At 36.5% G+C, this 27,702-nt stretch overlaps 1 protein-coding gene across 5 annotated transcripts in view; it reads left to right on the forward strand.

Annotated features, from left to right (window-relative positions):
* The window catches only part of AFDN (afadin, adherens junction formation factor), a 113,563-nt gene that overhangs the window by 27,348 nt on the left and 58,513 nt on the right, over window positions 1-27,702 (forward strand). For 3 of the 5 annotated variants that reach the window (XM_057406951.1, XM_057406952.1, XM_057406953.1), the window contains exons 2-12: window positions 6,547-6,742; window positions 8,294-8,406; window positions 9,949-10,112; window positions 11,303-11,463; window positions 12,456-12,613; window positions 18,166-18,277; window positions 18,723-18,890; window positions 19,904-19,948; window positions 24,033-24,127; window positions 24,848-25,110; window positions 26,473-26,542. In XM_057406951.1, coding sequence (XP_057262934.1) covers window positions 6,547-6,742; window positions 8,294-8,406; window positions 9,949-10,112; window positions 11,303-11,463; window positions 12,456-12,613; window positions 18,166-18,277; window positions 18,723-18,890; window positions 19,904-19,948; window positions 24,033-24,127; window positions 24,848-25,110; window positions 26,473-26,542 — 1,545 coding nt within the window. Of the gene's footprint in view, window positions 1-6,546; window positions 6,743-8,290; window positions 8,407-9,948; window positions 10,113-11,302; window positions 11,464-12,455; window positions 12,614-18,165; window positions 18,278-18,722; window positions 18,891-19,903; window positions 19,949-24,032; window positions 24,128-24,847; window positions 25,111-26,472; window positions 26,543-27,702 lie in introns of all 5 variants that reach the window. The other 2 variants (XM_057406954.1, XM_057406956.1) reach the window with 2 other exon arrangements.

Here is a 27,702-nt window from a genome sequence, read left to right on the forward strand (position 1 = left end):
CCTGCAGGTGGCAGACAGTAGCTGTGAGTTGCAGATCGCTTACTGTAGGTTTGAAACTTACTTAGAAGGTTAAGCCTGTAATGCTTTTGGGGATCACCCTTGGCAGATTTTCTTGTAATGGTAGCTGCTTCTGGAGTCATAAATCTTGCTTGAAGACACTTCATGTTGCTTGTATGACAACATCTTTTGTAGAAGGTGATGAAAACTTAAGTGTTTTCAGAATGCAGCATGGGTGATGGCTGCAGACCGAGTCTGGTGGCTTTGGCAAAAATAGGATTCTGAAAACAACTTTATTTTATTTTTTTGTTGTTTTGAAGTCGGCAGGGAATATACTGCTTCATCTACCTCGTGTAAATGGGTCTGTTCTGAAGCTTAATTTTTTGAATTGAGGTGTAACTCACCAGGAAAATACTCAATATTACTGTAATGTTTGTTTCATCCTGACTTACTGTATTAATCAGTCTTGCTATTGATCATTGAAATATGTACATCAGTGATAATTCAAGGTTCACAGGGGCATTCAAGTTGTACTTATGAAAGAATCCTTTTTTAGAGTATGTGGTAGTTATGTTTATAGACATGAATTTTGGCTGTAGTTTAAGATTTTATTTGTGTAGCATTTGTCATGTACCATAGTGGGTTTTGTATTGACTTTGCATTATACTTATATAATGAAAATGTTTGTAGTACCTCTTGGGTTTTGATCTTGAGGCTTTGTTTGATGTCGTAGTGGGCCTGGTTCCTACGGTGCAGTCCCCTTCAGGAACATAGAAGGGATTTCATTTAGTTATGCTCCTTTTGTTGTGGATTATTGATAATTCTCTCTTGACAGCTCATCTGTTGGTCCTGCTTCTGTGAACATTACTGTGTGTGTAAATTGTGGTGGAATGAGTCATTCTGTAGTGGAAAGTCTTTGTTGATCCAGGTGTCAAAGGTTTGGAAGAGGAAATAAAGCTGATGAAAAATATTTTTATAGGAGCTGGTTTTTTTTCATCTCTATTGCTCTTCCTCACTTCTCTTGGAGCCATTTAAGGCATTGTGTTAATCTTGAAGCTGCACTTTTTGAAGGTGTCTGAAAAGCTGTACTTCAGCAAAAGCATTGCTTTTCTCCTCTATGTGTAAAACAGGATATAACAGTTAACACATTTTTTTTCTTTAAAGATTATTCAGAAGTCATTTTGAATAGTTGGCTGTAGAGTCTGTGTACAAAAGTACTGTCTATTCTTTACTTTCAGGTTGAGAATTCATTGCTGAGAATGTATTCTAGAAACCCAAATCTGATGTAATTGCAGTGTTTACTCCCTTAGTGATTTAATATGCTTAGGCTTTTAAAATCTTAGATCTTGTATGATTTATATCTTTTAATTTTGTTTTTTTATCTTTTTTGTTTTTTTATTCATTAGAATTGCATAATTTGCTACATATTTATAGCTTTTGAAGAGGCAAAGGAAGCAATTCCGTTCTATCCTGTAGGCTGACAAAGGATCAGGTACAAAGATGTTAGATGAATTTTTCAGAATATCCTGCAGTGATAATACTGTTATATCTATATATCTATCTATGCTATATCACTATTGTTACCTGAATTCATTTGGAAGCAACATGTATTTGCTATAATTCTAAGTGTTGCGCTGTGAATTGGGTTTATTGTGATTTATATTTTATTAGCAAAACTCCTGAGCAACAAGTACGTGTACCTGAATAATAATTGCAGCTTAGTTTAGGACTTAGTCTTCTGTAGATTTTGCCTGTAGAATTTGAATGGCACAGGAAGAAAGATGTAACATTCCTAGCACTGGGCTTTGGTATTTTCTAGATGCAGTCATGCAGAATGCTGCTTGCAAGGCAAACAGTGTTATCAATGCAGCTAAAAGAGATCAAAGATAGGCTCTTGGAGGGGTTACAGATGAGGTTTTTTGAAGGGAAACTTGTATGTTCTCTACTGTGCAAGAGATTGAATAGTTCACAAAATGAATAGTGTGTAATATGCTTAAGTATTGAAATATGTATTGGTTTATGATTGATGTGTGTGGGATAGTAGTTTAAAAGTCTAGGGGTATTCTTTGCTTGGCTTGTAGGAATAGTGGTCTTGATCTCCTCATTCATTGCTGTGCCCTACACATAGGAATAATGCTCTCATTGCTTCCTCTGACACTTGAAAGGAGGGGTTTCCTTTCTCGTATGTAAGCATGGCTATGGATTACTGCTCCTGGATATAACTGCTTTGTTTGCAGAAGCCTCTCTGATTCTTCAGGAAGTCCAGGTTTGCCTGCTACAAATCCCATTGTGTCATGTTGCAGGCTTTTTCCAGACCTTGCTTACAGCACAGTCTTTTTATTGCTTTCCACTTGTTTTTCATAGTCCTGCTTGACTGTGATTTTCTTGTGTAAAAAGCATGGGACAGTTGGAAGAGAGCTGGTTTTTCTGTGGGGATTTTCAAATAACCAAAGTATTAACTACAACTATTAACACTTTTTGTATATGTATGTAACCAGTCTCCATAGTTGGAGATGGAAGCTGGAGATGCTCTTCTCTTTTTTATGTATTTTCAGTTCTGTATAACATAACTTCAGAGGAGTGATTATCTTGATTATTACTGGTTACTGCTTTAAAGCAGGAATACCTACTTGATAGTAAATAATTGGGAGCAAGTTTTAAAGATCAAACAAGCTATTTTGAGAAACAGGAATCACTGCTGAAGCTCTGTGGAAAACTTTGGTGATCCATTTGAAAACTTGTATGTCACATTTTAAGTTTTAAATGTGGCTTAAGTGATCTGCGTGACCCTATTATGTATTAAAGTTTGTTTGCTTCCTGCTTTTGTAGTACTCTTTCAGCTGATGATGGTCTGAGGTCATCAGGAGGAGTGTCAGAGGAGGGTGATGGCGCTTGAAACCACATGTTTTGTAAGAGTGTTTCATCAAAGCTTTTCACAAGATTCTATAGAATTTTGAATTCTTTTTGTGTTGTCAAAGTGTTGTTTCTAGTGTGCCGTTTTGATGCTTTGATGTGTGTTTATTCCCCCTTCCTCCCCTCCCCAGACACACTTTTGGAACATTTAATCTGTTAGTTTTGAACTTTATGTAGAAAGTCGTAATGAACTAGTTGAATAGTTGAATCACTGGGCTTTGTGCCTGATGAAGAGGTGTCATAATTTTGTTTGTAAAACCAATAAATAGTGGTTAACTGGCAATTTTTTACTATGTAAGTTGGAACCTTCTTTTAAGTAGGGAACACTTCTGAAAACCAATTTCTTATAGGGATAAAAAACCATTTAGGCTTTGTATTTGAGAAAAATGGCCCTACGATTTGAAAGACCTAAAAAGAGCTGACTTCTGCTAGGTTTTCTTTAAAATACATTTTGCAGTCTAGATGATCAGAATTGAAAAATTGTTAACATTGATTGTGCTTGTGTAGCCAAAGACAGTTCTGTGTCCTCACATTCCTACATAAGGAGTCAAGAGACTTGCACAGTAGATACATGAAATATAAAAAATGTGATTAGATGAGAAAGCTAAAATTGCCTGTGATGTGTATCAACTCCCTAGGGGAGCTGAAAGAACTAAATACATACACTTATGTAATTAGTCACTTTTGGAATCCAAAAAACATTTTAACTTCTCTTTGGTAATTTATAAACGGCAGCTCTCATCTTTAGAGAAAGATGGTTTTAAGAGGTTTGTAGATGTTTTGTATAGATTTCTCCACTCACAAGTACATGTTTGGCAGTAACAGATACTTGTATATCTATTTGGTTTAGGACAAGTGTTTTTTATTCTTTAGTCTATTCTCATGAAACAAGTCCATAATACAAGCTGCCGTGAACTGACATGGCAGTCTTGACACAGATATGTAAGAGTGGAGTGAGTTTGGGAATGAAGTGACTCTGAAAAGTGAGCACTTTAATGCAGTTAGAGTGGAGATAACTTGGAACTTGAGTGGCGCCTACCTTATTGTCTTAGTGTGAGTGGTGGCATCAGACTCTGTGTGTGTGTGTGTGTGTTACTGGTCTGCTAAGCCATGGCCAGGAAGTTAAATGTATCTTGAACTGGAGCTATATACTGGAGCTATATATACATGCATAAAAATCATATATAATGATGATGATAATAATAATGAAGACTAGAGGGGGGGGGGATGTGTCTTTTTCTAGTCTCCTACTTTCCTAATTTTTTGAAATGTGAAGTGGTTACTTCCATGTCACCAAACACTTGTATTTAAATAATTTAATACTTCTGTATCTTCTCTGAATGGATCTGTGTTGCACTCCCTTGCTCTTGAATCTCTGCAGTTTTGTTGTGAAGAATTAAAACCTATAGGCATAAAAGCATTGCTAATGGAGAGTATCCTCAGTAAAATAATCTCCTCTCCTTAAAAGGAAGAAAAAAATAAACTAGAACCTTATATGTGTATGGAAATTCTCACAGTGTGTAACACCTTAAAGAGATTTGTAGAGTGCTCATTGTTCTCTCCTAATTCTTGTTTCAGCAGTACCTTGAGATAGTATTGGTGAAGTATAAAGGGAAATAAATGTTATAAATGGGATATGATTGTGCTTCATGACACTTCTGCAGAAAGCTTGTGTGTCGTCGTTTTTTGCAACCATCAAACAAGTGGGTCAAAACCTTAAGTTGCTTATAAAAATAGCTGTGGCTATATTGGAAGCATTTATGGTTAAGGAGTATTTACAAAAGAGGCAACCATTTTAATTGGTCCAAAAGAGCGTGTGGGATGTGGCTCAAAGTGTTACCTGTACTAGAGATTGAAATGTACTTAGATTCACTTTTCTTACAAGAACTACGAGATTTTTCCAGCCTGACTTGAAATACAGCATAGCTACACTAGGGAAGCTTGTTAGAGCTGAAAGAGGCAACTAGTAGTGGCAAAGTACTTGCCACCTGCTGAGAATTAAGATGCCATGCTGGAGGTACAGAGCAAAAGCATGCCGAATATCAAGGGAAGTGCAAAAGGAAGCTGACATGGCTGAACATCAGGCAGATAGTTATTAGAAAGCTGAAGTAGTATCCAAATGAGGAAAGCTGTAAAGATGTAAAAGCTGACAAGCAGAATATAAAAGTGCAAGATAGCACAAACAAATTTGAGTTTTAAATTGTGAAAGTCTTTAATAATAACTGCCTTTCAGCACATTAGTAGTAGTAAAGCTACCACAAGCCATAGGGCTACAGGATGATCACTTTATAAAAGAAAATTTCAGAAGGTAATGTGTTCATTGCTAAAAATCTTGGAAAGGTTGCTGTGCCAGGAACATTCAATGGGTGACTTATTAGAGGAATGCTCTCAAATCAGCATCTGGTAAGAGTTTAGAGAGCAGCTGAACAACATGGAAGTGCATTGGTAGAACCAAGTAGTGTTTGTCCAATTACTCCATAGAAAGTGAGGGATGAAGTAATATTCTTAAGTGGTATGTAATGATTTATTTAGCTAGACACCTTCAAGTAATTGGATATAAATGCAGTGTGAGGCAGGTATTAAAAGAACCTTTACTCAGGCTGTTGTCTGTGCAGACTAGAAGCTACAGCAGTGTACAGAATCCACGAGCACATAGTAATTAGAATAAATTGTAGAAAGATCAACAGAGCTTTGTGAAACAAAGTTGTGCCTTACGCCTTTTGGAGGTCACTGAAGGTGTTAGCAAGAACACATAGTAAGGAAGTTCTAATTTGCTGTGGTGGGTAGCATTTCCAGAAGTCATTTGATAGCCTTCTGCATAAGAGGGGTTAAGTCCTCGTATGGATAATTCATTAATAAGTTGAAATAGATAATTAAAGACAAGAAATGAGGAGAATAGGGTGCTCTCACCCCTAAAGTACTTATCTGAGGATGTGAATTTACAATAGTTGGAATGGATTGATGTTGCAGCTGGTTAACAGTTGCAGTCCCTTTCTTCCCTCCATTTCACCTTGTGTTGAAACTGGAGCTTTTCTTCTCTCCCAGAATATACAGAGGGAGCTGTACCGAGGACTAACCGGCTGTTCTGTATGTTCCTGAACAGGCTGTTTCTGAGACCAGCATGCTAGCATAAGAAGGAGTAGCTCATGCAGGGGGGAAAGAAGAGAGAAAGATGATGCTTTTCTTCTGTGACAGCTGTTTTCTTTGAGACATGTTGCTGTTCCTCGAGCATATTTAGCCTGTGCTCTTAGAGATGTGGAATATAGGGGCCTACTCTGGGTAACAGTATATATTGAGACTAGTGTCAAGACATGTTTCTGGGTAAAAAAAAAAAAGTTTTTTTCCTTTGCTAAACCTGACAATAGTTGTAAATTGGCGTATTTAGAGATCCAAGTTTTAAAATATTTCCACGAATGTACCTGATTTATTTTTACAGAATATCTTTTTTTTTTTTCCCTTTCCAAGTTCTTGGTGTCCTTGTTAGTAAATTCGACTGCCCTCAAAATTTTGAAAATCAGCGTGGTATTTGAATGTCTCATATTTTCATTAAATATTTATAACTAATAAATTACTGGAGGACTCTGAACGCTATTACTGTTAGCCAGCACTCAGATTTGTATTTTTATTTCTTTACAGGATCTAGAGTTTCATGGAGTAATGAGATTCTACTTCCAAGACAAAGCAGCTGGAAATTTTGCAACAAAATGTATCCGTGTGTCTAGTACTGCCACAACTCAAGATGTGATAGAAACTCTCGCAGAGAAGTTTCGACCAGACATGCGAATGTTGTCATCCCCTAAATACTCGCTTTATGAGGTGCACGTCAGCGGAGGTTAGTACTGAGTCATGAAGCCTTGCCTGTATCCACACCACTTTCCTGCCCACCCCAGCCAAAGTATGTTTACCATCAGCTTCTGAACCATATAAGTTGGGTCTTTTTTTTTTTTTGTAGCTGTTCCTAAATATATTGCTACTAAGTGTTATGTGGGGAGAGGTGTTTAGAAATGTAAGTACTCATATCAGGCCTGCAGTTTATGTAAGTTTTGATTATGTTCTATTAAATTCTGTACTTGACATCCTGTTAATTTGTTGCTAGAATTGATATTTTTAGCACTAGTAGGTAAGGGCTAAATTTATAATGGGTTAATAGGAGTGTCAATTTGAGAACATCCTCAGTTCTTTGGTGTTCCTGCACTTTCCTTCTGGGAAAAGTTCAACACAGTATTATTTGAAGACACTGTGTTTCTTAAACAGATCCTTTCATGTTAACTGTGACCAACATAGATATCTAAGCCTGCTAGCATTTGTCTTCCCCCAGTAGTAGAAAGATTCTAGTTGGAAGGTGGTAGTGGTGGGGACAGGAATAGGAGAAACTAGCATGTTGTTTGCACTTTCTTTTTTGTACTTTGGAAGCTTAGACAAGTGGTTTAACTCCCTTGAATTTTGCTTTTGAAAGGCTGAAAATTATTTAATTTGAGATAGCGAATGGAAATTTATTGGCATATGCGTCACTTTCCAGTCTGTGAATGATGACTTGATGCAAACAAATTGCATGGTATTAGGAAAAAGTGCATGTGTCATCACTAATTTAAGCAATTAATAGTATGTGGTTATTCTGTTTAGGTTTCCTTAAAAATCTGGTAGCACCATACCAGTAGTCAAAATGAAATGTTTTCCTTTGCATACCATGTTCCTGATGTTTAAAATGTGGCTTATAAGAGAGGTGCCTCATCCAATAGGAGTGTTTCTCATTAAATAAAATGTAACTGCAAAGATGACACTGTCTTCCTATGTTTATGTAGTGTCACCTACTTCTAGAAGGGAGATAAATGGCAGCATTTGTTTAATTTTTTAAAACATTCTCAGATTTTTTCATATACTTAAAATATGTATAGTGCGCTAAATGAAATATTGTCTAGTAGATGTATGAAATGAAGAAAAAAGCCGTTATGTGGTCTGGTTTATTTTTGTGTAGTCTTTCCTGAACAGCAATTCTTGGGCCACAATCAGGCTGGTTAAATTTAAAATAAGGAAAACAAGAATTTGGAAGTCTCATGAAGTTATAAAGTCTGAAACATTGTAACTGTAGATGTAACTTCTCCTTCTGAGTGATCATCTTATGTTCCCATATTTAGTTCTGACAAAGGAGGTTTGCAAGACAATTTTATGTGGACCTTCAGCTTATGTAGCTAGAGGGAATATACATAGGCTGGTTGCTGGAAAGGGATCATGCATTACTACCTCCCTAGACTTTCTGTCCCTGTACTTGAGGGAAACATCAGCTGATGTGCACTGTTAGCAAGCCTTCTGCTTTTTAAGACCTGTAACTTGTTTCTCAATATCTTTGCTTAGTAACTTACTGCTTGTCATTTTTTTGAAGAAGAAAGAAGATTAGATGTGGATGAGAAGCCTCTTGTTGTGCAATTAAACTGGAACAAAGATGATCGAGAGGGAAGATTTGTTCTCAAGAATGAAAATGATACGCTTCCTCCAAAGGTGAGTATTCTTATGGAGTATGCTAGTGGTAACAGTGGTTTTGAAGTGTGTGGGACTTGCTTATATAGCAAAACATAATTACTGCTTTCCTAATTCCTGAGAATAACTGCTGCTGCTGACCTTTGATATCTGGAGCTAGTCTTTTGAAATACTTAAAATGCACCTTCACAACACAGCATTCAGATGGAACACATCAGCAATGCATCTTTCAAATGGCTTGTGATGTTTTGATCCATATAGCTGTCTAGAACTGGAGCATGTAAAACCCAGAGAATGTACAGCTTGCTTTGTTCTAACATGAATTAAAACTTTCCTGAAATAGTATATGATGCCAATCCTGCCTCTTGCAGAGCCTTTAAAAGGGGGTGCAAGAGGGAGTTAAATAACTAAAAATTGTTACCTCCCTAGGTAACATGGTGTTTCTTAACAAAACTGCTGGGAGACTCTTCCCTTTGGGGGAGGTGTGTTTTGTTTTGTTTGGGGATTTTTTTCCTTCTAAGTGCAAAATGAGGTACATAACATGAGCCATACAAAAGTGTTATGGTTTGGGGGTTTTATATGTTAATAATTGAAATATAAAATTAGATGAGACTTTGGCTTACTGGAGTCAGATAATTATATATATATATATATCTAACTAAGGAGTTTATATCTTTGGAAAATGTGCTGTTGTGTGGGCTATCTTCAGATAAATTTTTCCTCTTGGGCTGAGCACTAAATTCCTTTTGCTCTTGGAATTAGAACTTGTTAATTGTAAAGGTGTGTTGGGTATCGGGACATGAGCTAGCTATTCTTACACTATATTTTTGGCTGCAGGATGCATCCATGTTAGAGGTGAGGAGAGTAAATTAATGATGTCTTCCACTACATCTACCAGACTTGCTCTTCCTATTCATTGAATTAAGTAATCTTCAGTCTTCTGTGTTCTTTACTTCCTGATAGAAAAAAAAACAAACCCTGCATCATCTTTCTCTCATCTTCTATCTTCAGAAGGCAGATGAGCCTAGAATTATAGTTATCTTTTGATGCAGGTGTGTGCAAGGAGCAGGAGTTGGAGAAGAGAACACTGGAAGGACAACTCAGAAAAAATAAACCATAGGGGAAATGTCCTCTCTAATGTTTTTCCTTCTGTAGTTTATTATTTGATGCTCCAGCATGGTTGTCTTGAAAACAGATGAAGTGCAGTGTTGTTTTGTGAAGTATTTTTGCTGGGAGGCAGAAATTTGTTTGCAGCCTCAGTTAATCTTTTAAGGTGAAATAGTAAGCATTATTCAAGTACATTTCTGTTTTTTCTTTGCTTTCTTGCATACAAGATGCTTAATCAGTCCATACCTGCTTTGGAACTTGAAATTATTTTTGCCTTCTGTTTTATTCTGGAGAGTATTAGTTCCATCCCTGTGTAATGGAGTGTTGTTGCCTGAACTATTGTTTTTGTGTTAGTGATACTATGTCTTAATCAGACTTACCTGGAAAGTTGCAACTGATACCGATATTTAATTGGACTAAGAATGATGGAAGTTGTATTAAACTCCTTTATTTCAGAAGGCTCAGAGCAATGGCCCTGAAAAACAAGAAAAAGAGGGAGTAATTCAGAATTTCAAACGAACTCTCTCAAAAAAAGAAAAAAAAGAAAAGAAGAGGCGTGAAAAAGAGGCGTTACGACAAGCATCAGATAAAGATGATAGGCTTCTTCATGGGGATGATATGTAAGTCTGTTAAATTTTGATCAGCTCATGTAACCTGCATCTTACTTTAAAGGATTCATCCTGTCTAACAAATAAGTTGTTTCTTTCAATAGTAGTTGATGTGGGTGCAATATCATGATAAACCAAAATATGTGATGGCAGTTTCTGTGGTTTGTATGTACATTTTGCCACAAGGTTTGTTTTTAAAGCATGAAATAAGCTTTTTCCCACCTATTTGTCCTTGGACAGAAATTGACATGCTTGATGACATGGACTTTTCTTCACTATGTTTATTTTGAGCATTTACTCTAGAGTGGGTTTATTTCTGTGACTGTGTTTGATTGCTTTGTCTTGTGCCAGAAAAATTAGTATATGTAGGTGTTTGCATTTGGCTTATCCCCTGACTATCAGTTTGCTTTTCTCCGAGATGTATTTTGAGACAGGGCAGGACATACATTAGTCCTTGTACAGAAAGCTGGAGTACAAGAGTCAGGCATGAGTAATTGTATTAAGAACTAGAAAGCTGAGAAAGATCTACATTAAGCTTAGTCTCTGTACCAGATTTTGTAGATTTCATATGTAATACACAGTGGGAAAGGGGGAATCATTAATGGTGGATTTTTAATACACCCAGAAAGTCAGTGATGATCGTAATTGAGAACAGATTCTTAGAGATGAAAGAAATTAGTTAACTGGTTGACATGTTTTTCTTACCTGTAGTACTGCTCTGCATGGATATGTGTAGTCTGTTTCAGATGTCAGCATGACCTTTTCAGTATTCTGCTTGATCTTGATTTTTTTTTTTTAATTAAAATAAAATTGTATTTAAGTGCATTAGGAAAAGAAAAAGCATGAGCTGCAAGCACACGCTAACTGCTTCCACAGGATTTGCAGTATTGTAAATCAGAACAAAGTTAGGGGTACAGTATAAAGTTTCTTTAAGGCCTTTCCCCCATGCTCTTCAGGAGTCAAAACGTAGCAACCGTCAATACTTAGAATGGTGGTTGTCTATTTCAGGTGAACGGGGTACATGAACAGTGGTAATCCTAGCAAAAGTAAAGTTCATGTAGAAACCAACTTACAATAATTGATTTCCTATGTGTATGAGTTCTACTTGCCATTTATCTTTTATGAAATGATGAGGATATATGTATTTTAAGATGTTAATAATGATTTTTTTTTTTTTCTGTTTGCTTAAACTAACTTGGCAGTGAGAATTCTCGCCTTGCAGCTGAGGTTTACAAAGATATGCCTGAGACCAGCTTCACTCGCACAATATCAAATCCTGAGGTGGTTATGAAACGGCGGCGACAACAAAAACTGGAGAAGAGAATGCAGGAATTTCGCAGTTCTGATGGCAGACCAGACTCAGGTACTCAGGTTAAGTTCTGAACAGTAAACTGTTTACTGAAAGAGTATTTTTAAGGCAAACAGTGTCTGTAGATTTGATTTCTGCTTTCTCCAGTGTTTTTTGTACTTCATGGCTGATTTAATCTGTGATGTAACTGAATGAAGGATTTGTAGATGTAGCATTCCACAGGAGTGTGTTCTGTGCTGAGCGCACGTCAAAGCTTTCAGTGATGAGCAAATTGATTTAAGAGAATATGCTAGAAATCTTGCTAACCGTGCTAAACTGGGAAAGAATGAAGGACAGAATTAGGCTTATTAAACTGACAAACTGTGGAAGTTTTTGTGAAATAAATGTCATTCATTTTACTAAGAATAAGCTGAATGACCTGAATGTAAAAATGCAATCAGTAGCACAAATGCAGGATGGCAAGGCATGATTGTTCAGGTCTGCACAGAGGGTTCTGGTAGAACTTGTGAATATAGATGATCAAGTATTTCACGTTTTTGGGGGTGATGATACAAAACCAGTGCTTGTGTAAACATCAGTGTTAAATAAATGAAACAATATCAGTACTGATAAAACTTCCAATGATGCATTCTCTCTGTGTAGGGGTAATGAAGAGGGAGTTGCAGGTGTAGAAAACATCACCTGAGGGAAATCTTAAATGGGCTTTTTAAGGAGGGGAGAGGTTCTTGAAAGTCAGGGCAAGCTTGCTGTCAGGTTGGGGAAAGGTCAGTTCTTCATCCAGTCATTGTGTCTCTTTCATTTTAACTTCAGGTAGCATAAAGAATGGTAAAGGACTAGAGAAAAGACTTGCTGGAGAAATTAGGAAAGCATTGGTGGAAATTTTTGCCAATGGCAAAGACATTATTCTAGGGATGTTATGTAACTTTTCTTGTATTAGTGGATTGACTAAATGATTTCTGAAGGGGTTTGTTCTTATGTTCTGCCATTTATTATATTTCTGTCTTTTTATTCTTTGGTAGCATTATTAATTAAATTTTGTTTCCAAGGTGGGACACTGAGAATTTATGCAGACAGTTTAAAACCAAATATACCGTACAAGACAATCCTACTGTCCACTACGGATACTGCAGACTTTGCAGTTATTGAAGCACTGGAAAAATATGGTCTGGAGAAGGAAAATCCAAAGGATTATTGCATTGCTCGTGTAAGTGAAGTTACTGAGTCACAGTCTTCTCGTGCTTCATACTTGATTTTTTTGTTTGTTAATTCTTTTATCATTTTTTCATTAAAAAAATAAATAATTCAGTCTGACAGCCTCAGTTATCCTGAAGTGATTTGTCAGAGGTTTTGCTTTTAAAACCTAAATCTTCCAATATTGCAAAGTTATTACTTGCTACATGGATAAACATTAGGAACGAAAGCAACATATTTCTGAACGGTGCTGTGGTTTTATGCCACTAAGTGTGCTTATGGTTCACAGATGTATAAACTAATAGTTAATCCTGCAGATACCTAAATTAGTGCTGTTTGTGCACAGAACTGTTCCCCTGAATTAAAAGCGAACAGACTAAAGTGCTGAGGCAAGCTCCGTTATAAAAGGTGTATGTTACATGCTGTTGCCTTATGCCTTTCAGTGGTAGCTTACCCTCATTACAGATCAGAAAAGATTAAACATTTAAGTGAAACTTACACCTGTTTTCAGAATTTAATTGGTTTAGAAGTTCTAAAGGAGTTGTATGGAATTGCTGTTTTATTAGAGATACGGCTTTATTCAAGCAGTCCCATGGACAGTACTGACTAAAGGTTATAAACGTCTGTCCATATCTTCTGAAGAATAATAGTGAGACTTGAAAACATTTGATCCTTGTTTGAGTCCAGTCTTTGATTACATTACCAGTTATTTTTTGTTCAATGAAATTGGATGTATTACTCCTTAAAATGATGAAAGGAAAGGGAAAAATCTTTGTCTCTCGTGATACTGTGCTCTCTTCATCTGCCCCTTCTCCAGTGCTTGAAATGACACTGGAAAAGTAAAGAAGGTTATATTATGTTCTATTCCCACACGTTCTAGCTGCTCTAAGGGTGTGGATATATCTTTGGTCTTAAAGTTGCTTTCCAATTTGTGTTTTATGATATGTTTGAGTAACCTTAGTATCTAATTTCTCTGTGCTTACAGCCTCTAGTGGTAGAATCAGCTGGGAATTGTCATGTTGCTCTAATGTTCTGATTAGTAATAAGGGAACTGTACAGTAGTAGTGCTTTTGTACTTTCGTAACAGTGGACTGTTCTTAGTTTTTATTGTTTCAACAGTTTTGTCTTAGTTGTAGACATACTTTTAATGAAGTTCTGGACTTTTTATCCTTGTCTTCATTAACCCATAATTGGGGTCCCAACTGTGAAAGTTAATTTTACTTAACTTCAGAAAAAATGTTACATAGGTTTTTATTATAGAGAGGAAGAATTTTCTAAGTAATAGGTTTTTTTTTCATGACACAGCATATTAAAATTGTTTTACTCTTGCCTGCAAAGTGTTTTTATGTGTAGTTTTAATTATGACAGTTATCTTCATATTGTGGGTTCTGTAATTGAAATTAACGATTCTCAGGCATTGATCTTATCAAACAGGCTGCTGAATTGGCACGCTTTTCTTTCTGCTGGTTTGAGAGAATTCTGGGTTACAGCAAAGATGTGACTGAATTTGGAAGATAGTTTTGTATCAGTATTTAGTTAGAGGGTATTATGATGTATTACGAAATATTTAGATTTTATAGAATTTAGTGAACTGATTGCACACTTAACGAGGAAGCTATTGCAAGTCACTGTGGTTCTGGTGATTCTATCTTCTCTCCTATGTTCTCTAATTTTGTGTGAGGATGTTTAATGTAGAAAATAGTCTGAGGAATGTTGCTTTGATCTTGAGAAAGATTAACAAAATCTTTGCTGTGAAGCAAATTGATTTAAATTAGCTTTCTGGAAAGCACTTCCGGAAAATACTTTGTCTTTTCTGAGTGGCACATCTTCTTAATGTAGTAAGCTTCTATACTGACATGAGTTGTATGCTTATGTTTACATTTGAAATACGTGGGTGATCTTCACAGGCTAATAGCAGATCTGTTTTATACCCTTAAGTGCAGAAGACGTAACTCTTTTGCTTACCGTAAGCCATTGCAGTTGGTTGAAATCTACTTGGCCTTTCTCTTGCTTCTGCTGATAGAGAGCTTGGGTTTTCAGTATGATAATCCTTCCTTTATTAATCAAGTTTAATATTTGTAACCTAACTTTTAAAATCCACTTTTTATCAGATATTTTATGGAGTTGCTTTTCTTGCTCAAAACATTATGGTATCCTAGCTTTAGCTTTATGTCTTTCATCACTGTTTGTCCTTTTTTGAAACTCACAAATACATTGCTAAATAGGTGTCATGGCCATTGGTACTCCTTTACACTGAAGTCTCATAGCTGTTCGTTACCCCTGGTGGGGCTTTTGCCTGTGTTCTTCTGGCACTTCACAATTTTCCACAGAAGACAGATTTGTTTTGCACGTGTTCCTATTTTCTTATTTGTTGGGTTTAAAACAGTGTTCAGTGGAGTGTGTAAGTTCAGTTTCCTGCAGTTTGGGATTTTTAAATATTTTGTTCTCTTCGGGTAGCAGGTGAAGTGTCTTTAAATAAGACTTAAACAGTTGGCATTTACTTAACTGTTAAGATAGATAGTTATATGACAAAACCTTTATAAGGTTGCGTAAGTTCCTCTAATAAAGTTCACTCACTTTTGAAGTTTCAGCTGAAAGATGAGCACTGTAAGAATTTTTCTTAACACTTACCATTGACAACTGTAATGGTAAATGGCAGTTTCCTGTTAGTTGCTTGTCTTCGTACCCTGGTTTGCAGTGTACCAGGCTGTACCTTTATGCCTACCTGTAAAATGCTTTTCTATGTAATCAAGTAAATACAGGTTTGTTACAATACATATTTTGTTTGTTTCAGTTTGCTTAGCTTGGGTTTTCCTGAATAATAGGGAGTTCACTGCACATATCTCAAGTTGTCAAATTAATTAGACAGTCTTTCAAGCAATCTGTACATATTCACTTAGGGCTAAGCCTTGATCACACAGCAAACTAGTTAACTCTTAAATGTAGAGTTTTGATTGGACTTTTGATTTAGCATAGTCTTACTCTTGAGAATAAGGCATAAAGAACCTTTTGTAATGTCAAGCAAAACCATACAGTTCATAGCAGTTGCAGTTAGTTTTGGGTGTGTTTGCTTAAGAAATAAAGATTACAGACATGAGATTTTAAATATTTTTTGTAGCAAGTTCAATTTTTTGGTTGTTTTGGATTTTTTTGATTTGGTTTGGTTTGTTTGGTGTTTTCTTTTTTTTTTTCCTTTTGGGTGTTCCCCCCCCCTTTTTTTTTCCCAAGGGCATGTGCAGAGCCTGTATTCCCAATTTCTAAGGGATATTGAGGATTCGTTCATTTGAAGGAGTCAATATATTAAAACATAAAATGAATCTAAGTTTTTCATTTAAAAAATGGTGGAATAGCTTATTGAAGACATGTTATAGCATGGGTTCTTTTTTTTGTGTGTGTGTGTGCAATTTTTGTGTGTTTGTGTAACTTTGCTATGGGTCAGTCTGATAACTTGATCTATAGTTAATACTGACCACAGGAAGGCTAAGTATTTGAGTATTATCTTCTCTTGTTTATCCCAGCAAACACCTTGGAAGTTAGGTCCTGAGTTGCTATGGACTTCATTTAAATTTCTTAGGTTGTATTTCATGCATGTTTCACTGCATTTTTAGCTGAATAAAGATTGGAATGACTTTATAAGTATATGCTAATTAGTGCAATTATGAGGAAGCAGAGTATGTTCTTCTGAATCATCTGTTATGCATTTGTTTCAGTTGGTAGACTGAAGAGACTTCAAGTCTCTTCCAGGACTTGTGATCCTAAGCCGGTTTTACCAATCTCCATTTCCTGTGTTGTCGCAGAAATCAGTAAAGTGTGTGTTCCTGGCCTCAGCAGTCTGCATGGATTTAAATTCATGAAAGGATATTTTGCTGCATCTTCTGTTTCTCAACATTAAAGCAATTTTCTACCTATGAGCCAAAACCCAATCATAATATAAACTTGTTCCCATGTTTTATTCTAAAATGTAGGAAATTCAGCTTTGTGGGTGAAACTGAGACAGCATTTGCCTGAAACAGATGTTTTCAAAAACGACTTTTTCACAGCTAGAACTCTCTTCGCCTGCAGGAGCTCACATGTGGTGGTTTGTGTCTTTCCACAGGTTAGGTCACACACTTTTTAAAGTGAGGTATGGCTGAGTTACCAGCTTACGCCTCCTGAGAGTCAGGGAGGAATGCAACTGTCTGAGAGGACAAGGGGCTGCCCTTGAGACCAGTACCCAAGTACAGATGCTCATCCAAGTTCCAAGGCAAAAGTAGTAACAGGGTCAAGTAGTAGCACTGCATGTATTTCATCTGTCCTTTTACTTCACTGTGTTTGGCTTTTCTTTGGTTTGCTCCCCAGTCCAGTGTTGATCAGCCCTGGTACACATACATAGAATGTAGTTCTTGTGTAGCAACTGGTTGCCTTCTGTCACTAGGGTTTTGGAATTTAAAAATCGTTGCTTTTTGAGTAAGGCTTGAAACACTGTTACTTTAATTAGCTAGTCAAAATTGTCCTGTAGGTATAATTGATTTTAAAATTGGAGACACAAAATAGAAAAGAGTGGTTTGGCAAGATTAGATTTGAGTATAGATGTGTTTCCGTTTCCCTTTGGCTTATATATTTTAATGTTTTCCTTATTTTATAATATCTTGTCTACTTGAAAATCTAATTAAAGGTAATTTAATTAGTCCTATGTTTAGCCAGGGTTTGCATAGAAAATGTTTTAGGGAAAGGCAAATGACTCTATTACATACTTTAGATCTTACATGTACTTGTTTCCTTGCTTGGGAGAAGATGAAAGGATGTTTGAGGTGGATCTGTGAGAACTTGATTAAGACTAAAATGGGTGTGGAAAGGAGGTGATAAATAAGAGTGGAAAGTCTCTTGAGTGCTGCAGCACAGAAGGGTGCAGCAGCCAACAGTGCATCACTCCAGAAGGTGCTACCTGGGTCATAGTTCAGAGATGGGAATAATTTTGAGTAGCTTGTTTAAAATAGAACTGTCTGTGAATTTAAGTAGTATCGTTGGGTTCACAAATGCAGTATAAAAAAACACCCTATTTTATTATTTTAGTCACCTTTGAAAGATCTATCTTTAACTTGGAAGATACTCATGCAGTGTAATACTGGCTATCATCGTTTTTCATGCTTGATCACCGTGGGGAGCAGTAATGCAAATGTGCATGAAATCACAGGTTATGTCTCCTTTAGAGTCAGAACTCATGAACCAAGGTTTCTCCCTTCCACTGTCTTGTCAGGATATAGCTGTAAAAGGTATGAGCAGTCTGTTTTTCTGTTCCAAAAGTATACTTGGTTTTGGTTCTTTAGACAGCTTGTCTATGTTACATGTAACTTGCTTTCCTTCCCTTTTTAAATATATCTGGTGTTCTGGGAAGTGTGATTTAACTGTGGCAAGAGAGATGGTTGGAAAAACTCTTTGAAGGCAAAATGCTTTTCAAGTAACTCAATCCTTTTACTTTATCTTTTGTTATAAGCAAGCAAACAAGAAAAAAATCAGAAGTTATATCAGTTCTCTGTTCTAATTGTCTGCTAACAGCTCTAAAAACTGGTAATGGTTCTTTTCTAGGTCACGCTTCCTCCTGGTGCTCAGCACTGTGATGATAAAGGTGCTAAAGAAACTATTCTTGATGATGATGAGTGTCCCCTGCAGATATTCAGGGAGTGGCCTAGTGATAAAGGTAAGTATAAAAATCTTTTAAGAGTTTTTTGTGCCGTGGGTGTTGTAAGCCTTGGTATGGAACCCCTGTAAAGTAAGAAATGGGAATGTAAGAATCATAGAATAGTTAGGGTTGGAAAGAGTTTAAAGTGTTTTGTTTTCAGGCACTTGTAATACTAGGTGTTTTTAGAGTTATTTACTGTTTGATTCAGCACAGTTTATAGTACTACATCTTTAATCAATAGAAGAGTTTTACATTTTATCCTAAAGTTTTTAGATTACATACTGTGGAGGAGTCTGCTACTAATCTTTTCATTAGTTTTAACTTAAAAATAACTACATAAAGAAATGTCAGGAACTTAGTAAGCCGAAAGTAATCCTGTGGAACATTTATAAATTAGTAAATGTTTGGTGTGTGCTTGTTCACTGATAGTGAGATTCAAAGGATGTATAATACTGTGTTTTAGGAATACTAGTCTTTCAGTTGAAAAGGCGGCCTCCTGATTATATCCCAAAGAAATCCAAGAAAATAGCTGATGGAAAGCCATTAAAGGGGAAGGAAAGAGTTGACGGGTCTGGCTATGGCTCTTGCCTTCCTCCTGAGAAACTACCATACCTGGTAGAATTAAGCCCAGGTAAGAATTCTAGTTATCTAATAATCTAAAATACATTATTAGATAGGTATTTAGATTTTCAAAGATAAAACTTTCACTGGAAGACCAAGAAAGGATGATAAAACACATGCAACTTCTATTCTGAAACATATGAAGACAATAGAAATGAAAGTTTTGGATATGGACTTCTAGTTGTGGTGATTTATTTATTTGCAGCTCTTTTTCCTATTAAGTGTAACTTGAGTACACTCAGGTACCCTAAGAGGTGATTTACAATTTGAAGTCTGGTTGTTCACCATTTGGGAAACCAGGCTGGAAGTTAGAGCTGACAACTTTTGTTCAGAACTGCAACAAAAAAGGGAAAAGGTTAAAAATCCAAGTCGTGTGGTGTGTTTAGTTCGTGTTTGGTTGGGTTTTTTCCTTGTTTGTTTTTGGTTTTTTTTGTTGTTTTGTTTTTTAGCCAGATGAAATTAGTACTACACAGAATGTATTATTAAATTTATTTTATACTGTGTTCTGTATGCTGAGGTTTGATTTGCATAGTGGTACTTTGGGTTCTTCTAATAGTGCTTTTGATTTCTTTTCTTGTGCTCTAAACTCTTCATGGAGCCTAGTCGCTTTAGTATTAAAATGTTGTGCTTGAACAGTGGAGCAAGACATCCATTAACTGGGAGAGGAAAAACAATCTGAAATGCCACAGGTGGCAACACTGTGTACTAGGCCTTTGCCATGGTGCCCATGGGACTGATCTATTGTTCATGTTTTTCTTCTAACAGCTTGTTGTCGCTTTTCTAAACAATAGGGATTGTTTCATTCAGTAGCTTGGTAGTACTGATGTCTTTATATTCTGTGCAGTTTCTAAAGTTGAAAGAGTTTAATACACTTCATCCTTATAAATTGAATAAGTGTTGTCTGGCTACAGTTTCACCCTTTCCTGTCTTTTCTTTTCCTGCCCTCTTCCGCATGTTCTGCATGGTATCTGTCCTGCTGGTGCTGCCTTCACCTGGGTCCTCTGCATGTGTTTCTAACCCCAGGGAGAAGGAATCACTTTGCCTACTACAACTATCACGCTTACGAAGGTAACCCTTTATTTAATACTGTTCTCTCATTGGTCACTAAAAACATCACTGGCTGTAAGTCTTCTGATTCTTTTTGACGAATGAAAGGCTGTCTTGCTTGTCTTACTATTTTTCAAGGGATTACTTCTGTGAAGTAGTTATTTGGCTTGTCAGCTGCCATTTAATTATTCAGTCTGTGAACAACTATCAAATAGATGATACCATCCAGAAAGTTCAAAATTCCAGCTAAAGGTTAATGGCTAAATTTCATAGGGTGGTTTGCAGGCAGTGTTGTAGAAAGAAAAACGTTCTTTGATCCATCTACTTGCTGAATTCATTGTTCTAAAGTGAATTGGGTAAATAGTATGGAACTTAACTGTGCTTTGCAGTGCTTTACCATGTGGATTCAGAGGATGAAATTGATGACTTTTATGTGAAATAGTGTTTGGACCACTGGTGAAGTGACCTCACTTTCTGCTGTTTTGTGTTTCATAGCATCCTCTGCTATTTTTACTGCCTGATTTGTGGTGTTGTGTAACATTTATGGTGTGTGTCAAAGAGTTTAGCCATGCTAGGCAGTACAGTTTCACTCCGTTTTATCTGTAGTAGTTGAAAATGATAATGTAATTATGGATTTTGATACTCCTTGGAGCTTGATCAGTAAGCAGGTATGTCCTGGTGTGGCTAAATAGACAAGGATACAAAGCCACTTTATCATGAAATGTCTGTCAAGATACTTTTTTTTTTCTATTTTTTGGGGTGGGGGGGGCATCTGTTTTCTCTTTTTTTTTTTTCCAGACTACTATAACGCTACTAGACCCATCTGATGGTGTTGCTCACCCTTTTCATGGCTATAGAGTACAGTACTGGGGTTTAAAGAACTCTGTTCAAACTTACGCCTGCAGTGATCAACTCTTTGGTGAATTCAACTTCCATTTCATTAATATCATTATTCCAGAGAGCAGAACTGATAAGCATAGAGGAGCTCTGCAAGAGCACCTGACCATTGAGTAGAAAGCTTGAAATTTGGTTGCATCTCACTGGGGGGAAGAAAAAATTACTTTCTTAAATCTTTGTCTCAGAATGTGTAAAAGAGGTCTTAGTACAATAGAGTCCAGTCTGTCTCTTTGGAACAATGCATTTTGGCATATTTGTATTTAGAAATAACTTTGTAGAAGTGTCCTTCTGTCAAAACATTGGCTGTTTATGTTCTTGCAGAAGAACCTGGCAGATTTCAATTTCAATTTCATGTCCTGAGCAATTGCACAAATTCAGTCAGTTTGCTACTGGAAGTTTGTCCTGTTCTTCTGCTTCTCCACAACTGACATTGCTGGTTGTGGACTGGTTGGAGCTTTATGGACTGAAGATCAAATTCTGCACAGTGTGGTAGAGGATGCACTTCAGTGGCTTGTGGCTGCAAATGTGGTAGTCAGCAATTGTCTCTGACTTCCAAGTCCTGTAAATGAACCAATAAATAGAGATGAATCTGATAGTAGCAGAAATAGACTGAATAGATTGAAGTGTATTATGATGGCACTTGAACGGCTGGCACTATCGATGTTATCTGAATATGACTGCTGATGAGTTCAGGGATGTTACTATCTTCAGGCTGAGAAAAATGACAGACTTTTTTTTAGGATATGAGCTCTGAGATTTATTTACAAGCCTGAAGTAAAAATTACAAAGCATTACATAAATAAATTCAAAAAAGGAGGCAAAACCTTAAGGCTTTTTTTCTCCCTGCTTCTTCACAAAAAAAAAAAAAGCAATACTGAACTGTAGAATTGACAGCAATGGAAGATGCTGAAAACATGCAGGTACAAAACCTTGCAAAGAATTGCAGGAGGTTGAAGAAGGTTAAAAGTCTTGGGCAGGGCTGTTTCCCTGGCCAACTTTCTGAGAACAGAACTGCGGTGTGGTATGTGGTAACACTTTTTACACTTTCATGTGAAGGATCTTTGTCATCTGAAACATGTTTACTGTTGGCTGTTTCGGCTGGAAGTGCGCATCTTGTCTGAAATTTAGTAGTGAATTATCTTAATTTGTTATCATATTTCAAATCTGCTCAACCAGTCTCTTAAACTTCCTACTGTTTAAACTATTAGCACTCAGGAATTTGTACAGGAAATCTGCTGTTCCTCAAGCGTGGATTTGAATGATTTTAAGTCAATAGGTGCAGTCCCTTATATGGATGTTTTTGTTCAACTTTGAGGCTTGCTTTCTGTGGTCTGATCTTCATTTGGTTTAGTCTGGCTTTAAGTCTGTACTATTTCCCAGCATTGCTTCAAGCACCGGGCTAACAAAATCAATTGAAATTGCCATCTCCAGAGTGGTGCAGTGCTCACCTTTTAGTGGTGAAGTAGTGTGTTTAAAATACATATCCGTGAAGGCAGGCCTGTCTTTTTTTTTTTTTTTTTTTTGTATTAATCAAAAAATCTACTTTTGTATTAGGAATTACTGGGTTGATGTGCTTAGAGTGACTGTTCAATTCTGTTCACTACATAGTTTGGTGGTTTTGTTGGTTGCGTGTTTTTTTGTTTGATTGGGTTTTTTTTTTCAAATAACACTGCTGTTTGAAGCATGAATGTTGACTTGTAACTGCATAAACCCAGACACAGGTTCTATTTGTGTTGCGTCCTTAGCTTAAAACGGCCTTCTTGGACTGTCATGGTGTGGGGAGCCAGGGAATTTGTCATAGGTATGGCAAAACTTGTGTCCCGGTGTAGTGAGTTATGGGGAATGCATTCCAAACAGCATTTAGGTGAGCTTACAGCTGTTGAAAAACAGGAAATATAAGACTTTGTACTGCAGCATAATGCAACCTTCCTTCCCTCCTGCATCCCTCCCTCCCCTAAAACAAAAAGGCTTTTCATCTTTTTTAGAATTTGTAGTAATTCTCTTCAAGATAACCTTTTTACTGTAGAAATGGGCTTTTAATGATGGATGATTACATGTGTGCTCCAAGTAACTTTCAGCTTAAATTTTTCTCATTTTCCTTGGGGGGGGGGGGGGGGGAGTGTTTAGTGCTGTGGTTTAAACTGTTTACTTGTTACACTGGACACTCCAGAGAAACAGGGCAGTCTTGATTTGCCTCAGCAGAAACGTTGTGTTGCTAAAATACGTTTCTTGTGTGAAAGCATGACACGCATTTATACTAAGGATATATGGTGGTGTGACATAAATGTTGAACTCAGGAATGAAATCCGTAAGTTCTCTTAAATGAGCATTTGGAAAACATATTTTACCATCTATTCCACAGAATACTTCAGAAATATGTAGAACTGTCTTTTTTTGTTTTTCGTTTTAAAATGTCAAAAATTAAATGGGGAGGGGGGAAGTGTGTTTAACGTGGAGTGAAATCACTGGACTGTAAAGACTGCTCTCTAATCTGTGCCTAAAGGGATTAGGAGAAGGTGCTGTAAGAAATCAAAAACAAAAGCCCTAGATAACTGGCTCTGACTTTTATGTCACTGACTTCTGAAATTCCAGTAATTTTGCCTGTTGAATAAGAGTCCCTGCCCCCGAACTAGATCTTGTATTTTTTGGGTGCCAGTTTTAACAAACTGGGATGTGCGTAGGAGGAGGAAATGTCTGACTTTGGGATTCATAAGTAAATAAATGAAGGAGCTACTCTAGGTTTTCATGTGTAAATTGTGGGGAGACATAATAACAATTGAGAGAATTTGGGGTAAGCAGCCAAATGAATGTCTGCATTTGGTGACATTGAAGATGCAGCTGTATAATTTCTGATTAACATTGTTAAGTATGAAAAACTGCATACAGTCTAAGTTGCTGAAGATACTCCTATTAGCATTGCTTTTTTATAGTACAGTGATACTAGTTGTATGTCTCTATAGAGTCAAGTATTGAGATTTAATAAAAGGCTATCCCCGTGCCTGCAAAATGTTCATAGGACTGAGTGCTCTTGTGTTGAATGCTTTTTCTGTGATGGGTGGCACGCAACTTAGTTCCTAACAAATCTCGAAAGAATGTCACTCAGTTAATTTTGGTGAACATTGCTATTCTGAACTAAATTGCAACAACATAGAAATTTTGTGCATTTGAAATTTAACTTGCAAATTAATTTTTTTCACTTGCTGTACAGATGGTTCTGACTCCAGAGATAAGCCAAAGCTCTATCGTCTACAGTTAAGTGTCACTGAAGTTGGAACTGAAAAATTTGATGAAAATTCCATTCAGGTATGGAAAAAAGCAGGCTCAGATGACAGAACTTATCCACTCTTTGGTCAGTTATGTGTAAATGTAGTAACTGGGTAAGTAAAATATTCTGTAGATACCCTACAAAGCTAGAAGGGTTAAATATTGCTGCAGTTTCATGTTAATGGTCATAACTCTGACTTTATTTCCTCTCTTGTAATCTTAGAGGAAAGTAAAGGTTTCATTATTTAAAATGGGGTTTTCTTTTCTTTGACTGGACGCTGGGTCCACTGGTACTTACCAGTGTTATTGTGACTGCTTAATGGCTTCCAACCCCTTTGAGCGAGGCTGGATTTTGTAAATGTATTAAACGAGCATGGCTGCATGAAGTTCATGCCAGAGAGTCTCTTACCAGCACCCTGGGTCCCCGTCAGTGCAGGTGGCTGACTTGCAAAAACTTGCATTGTGAGATTCTACATCAAAACAGCAAGTGGAAGAAAACAGTTCTGAACAGCATATGACCAAAAAAGGGAAAACCTTTTTATTAAGGGATTTCTGCTGCATGTTTTAGTTGTGTGTTTTATTATCTCTGTTGCAAGGAAAATTGGAGTGAAACTCAACTAATTTTAGTACCACTCACCTGTGTTAAATTCATAAGCAAGTGAAGTTACTAGTCTGTAAAAATGGTAAACTGCTCATTTTGTTTTAATTTCTGCTGCTGTATAATTTAGCTTATTCTGTGTTAATTAATTCTATTCCTAGTTATTTGGTCCAGGAATTCAGCCTCATCACTGTGACCTCACTAATATGGATGGGGTTGTCACTGTAACTCCAAGAAGCATTGATGCTGAAACCTATGTGGAAGGTCAGCGTATTTCAGAAACCACTATGCTGCAAAGTGGAATGAAGGTTCAGTTTGGGTCATCTCATGTATTTAAGTTTGTGGATCCCACTCAAGACCATATTATTTCTAAAAGACCTATTGATGCAAGTCTTATGGTCAAAGGTCCTAGACACAAAACTGGGTAAGTAAACTTGGAGCTCTCGAAAAAATAATGAGGGTGTTATAAATGTCCTGTGTCTAGAGTATGACTTCAAATGAGTTCCGAGTAGCTTCTTGAAGTGTTAAATATATAACTATTTTAATACTTGAGCTCCACCTTGTGATTTTTTCTAGGATTAGCAAGTGTCTTTCTCATTGTGAAGTATTCAGACAAGTTTTCCTGATGCTCACTTCTGTGTTAAAAACAGTGGAACACCTTATTTTAATAAATTTCAGAGTTCATCCAATCTCCAGGGAAAGTAAAGAAGTCACTGAATGTTTTCAGATAGCCTGGTTCTTGTTTTTTTTTGTCAGATAGTAACTTCTAAAATTCCCCCAGAAGGATTTGGAAATCAAGCAGCATAGTCACGAACTGAGACAGTCAGGATAGGGACTTAGATGTCTCAATATAGCAACAACTTTTTGCAGTGTGATTACTGTTTTTCAAAGACCAGCAGTCCTAGAGTCCATCCTGTTGTTTCTCTGTATATTCACATTATTGATAGGTGTGTAATAAAAACACTGGTTATAGGTTTAGTGACTTGCAGGGGCTCAGGTATTCTATTCAGTGGCTATAGAAGTTCACAGGAGAAACAATTTTAGTTAGTAAGGCTTAATATAGGTGTATGTTTTAACTATAATTTTTTCTCAAGTTCATTTTAATGTGGAAGTACGCTGCGTGCTTGTTGTAGGACCAGTCTGCTGGAAGGCCTCCAGGAATTTAGCTGTCCTGTAATATTTCTCCTTAAATCTTGAGTTCACTCTACATCAAGCTTGCAGATCAATAAACAAATGATCTCTCAGGTTTATGTAGTCAACTGCAAAGCACGGTACTACTGCAGAACTTTACACCTGGACAGCAAAATCACTGGCAAAGGGTTACTGCAGTTTGAAAAATCAAATATTTTTCAAACTCTTTAGAATCAGCAGATAATAAAATTTATTGCTATGATTTATGAATTATTTACATTATCAAGAAGGTATGTTTGGTACTGAAGGATTGGGCAAAAAACTGTAGCAAGTTTACTACAAGGGAACATAATACCTTGAACATATTTTTATGTGGTTTTATCTTTATGTCGTTTATGTGTATTTCTATTTTTCTCATTTAACTGGGAAAAAAGTTATCAAGAATCTGTTTCTCCAAAGAAAATTACCTGTATAGATACCTGTAGGTGTTTTTATATACTGAATCGATACAGTGTTTTAAAAAGTGAGTATTAACTGGACTTATGGTATACCTCTTGAATTTTAATTTACTGGTTTTAGCTACTCTGTTCCTTATTTGTTAAATGTTTAATGATGTAGTTTCCAAGACTTACTTGAAATGTTATCTTGCTTGTAGAGCTGTTCAGGAAACCACATTTGATCTGGAGGGAGATGTTCACAGTGGAACAGCATTACCAGCAAGCAAGGTATTGTATTATGACTAAATTAGCAGTAAATAATGGAAGATCATGTATAAGGTCAAAATTAAAACATCAGTAGTATTTGGTGAAGTGCAGCTGGTTCATCCTTCTCCCCAGCCATTTCCTGCTGTGGGTGGGCTTTGGTATCATGTGCGTTGTCTTCCCTCCCCACAAAACTGTTCTGTTTAGGCATTTGGCATGTGTTCCATGCCAATAATACTAATTTTTTTTTAGAAAGGGAAATTTCTCCAGCCTGGGATAGTTTCTCCCCAAGCTGACCTTTTGAAGGCAGATTTCATGCAGGTAGACATTCATGTTAGAAATGGTATAAGTCATACATCATTATTTCCTGTATGTAGCCTATGACTGTCATCTGCAGTAGGGTAAATAAATGTTTTATATAAAATTTTAAAGGGCATTTGATTTTAATTTAACTAGGCTTTTAAAATTTAATGAATGTGACTTTTGACTTCAGTACAGCTTCTGTGTACACGCTGACTAAACAGTCTCTGCAGTCAGAATTTTAAACTCTTTATGAGGTGATAATCTTTTCTTGCTTTCTTTCTGCATTGTCTTTCTGTTAATAATTTCTGTGCCAGAGTTACATATTCTAAAAGCAGAGTAAAATGACACCCTGGTTAATCCCTTTCTTGGTGCTTTGGTCACATGCCTCAGATGAAATGAGAGAATGAATTATTTCAACAACATGAAATATAGTAGTCCTCCCAGAAAGTTATTTCTTTTTATGTTTTATTACTACTATTATCAAATTGAAGTACTTGTAAAGAAATTTTGTGATACTGGAATGGCAGTGTAGGTATTAATAATACTTTGATAGCTTCTGAATATGTTAGTCTTATTTTTTTTTCTTGCCACAGACTTCAGTTTCAGTTTTTCTCCTTTCTTGTAGCTTTGTTTGTGACAGTGCTTTATTTTATCCTCGTTGCACTCTTTACCTCAGATAGGTATTTATTTAGTGACATTATGGCAAAAAAAACTCCAAGGAACACTGCAAACTTAAAATACTTCAAAATTGCTGAGAGGTGGAGTTTGTGACATTGTTATATAGCATAGCTCATAGTCCTTTCAGACTCATGAGAAGAATACTTCTAGTGGACTTAGGAAAGCTTGAGAAACTTTTTTTTTTAATTTGTTTTTTTTTTTTT

The sequence above is a fragment of the Pezoporus wallicus genome, unplaced genomic scaffold (assembly GCF_028554395.1).
Source record: "Pezoporus wallicus isolate ANWC-B61680 ecotype Strahan unplaced genomic scaffold, APGP_CSIRO_Pwel_v1 scaffold_6362, whole genome shotgun sequence".
Lineage (NCBI taxonomy): Eukaryota > Metazoa > Chordata > Aves > Psittaciformes > Psittacidae > Pezoporus > Pezoporus wallicus.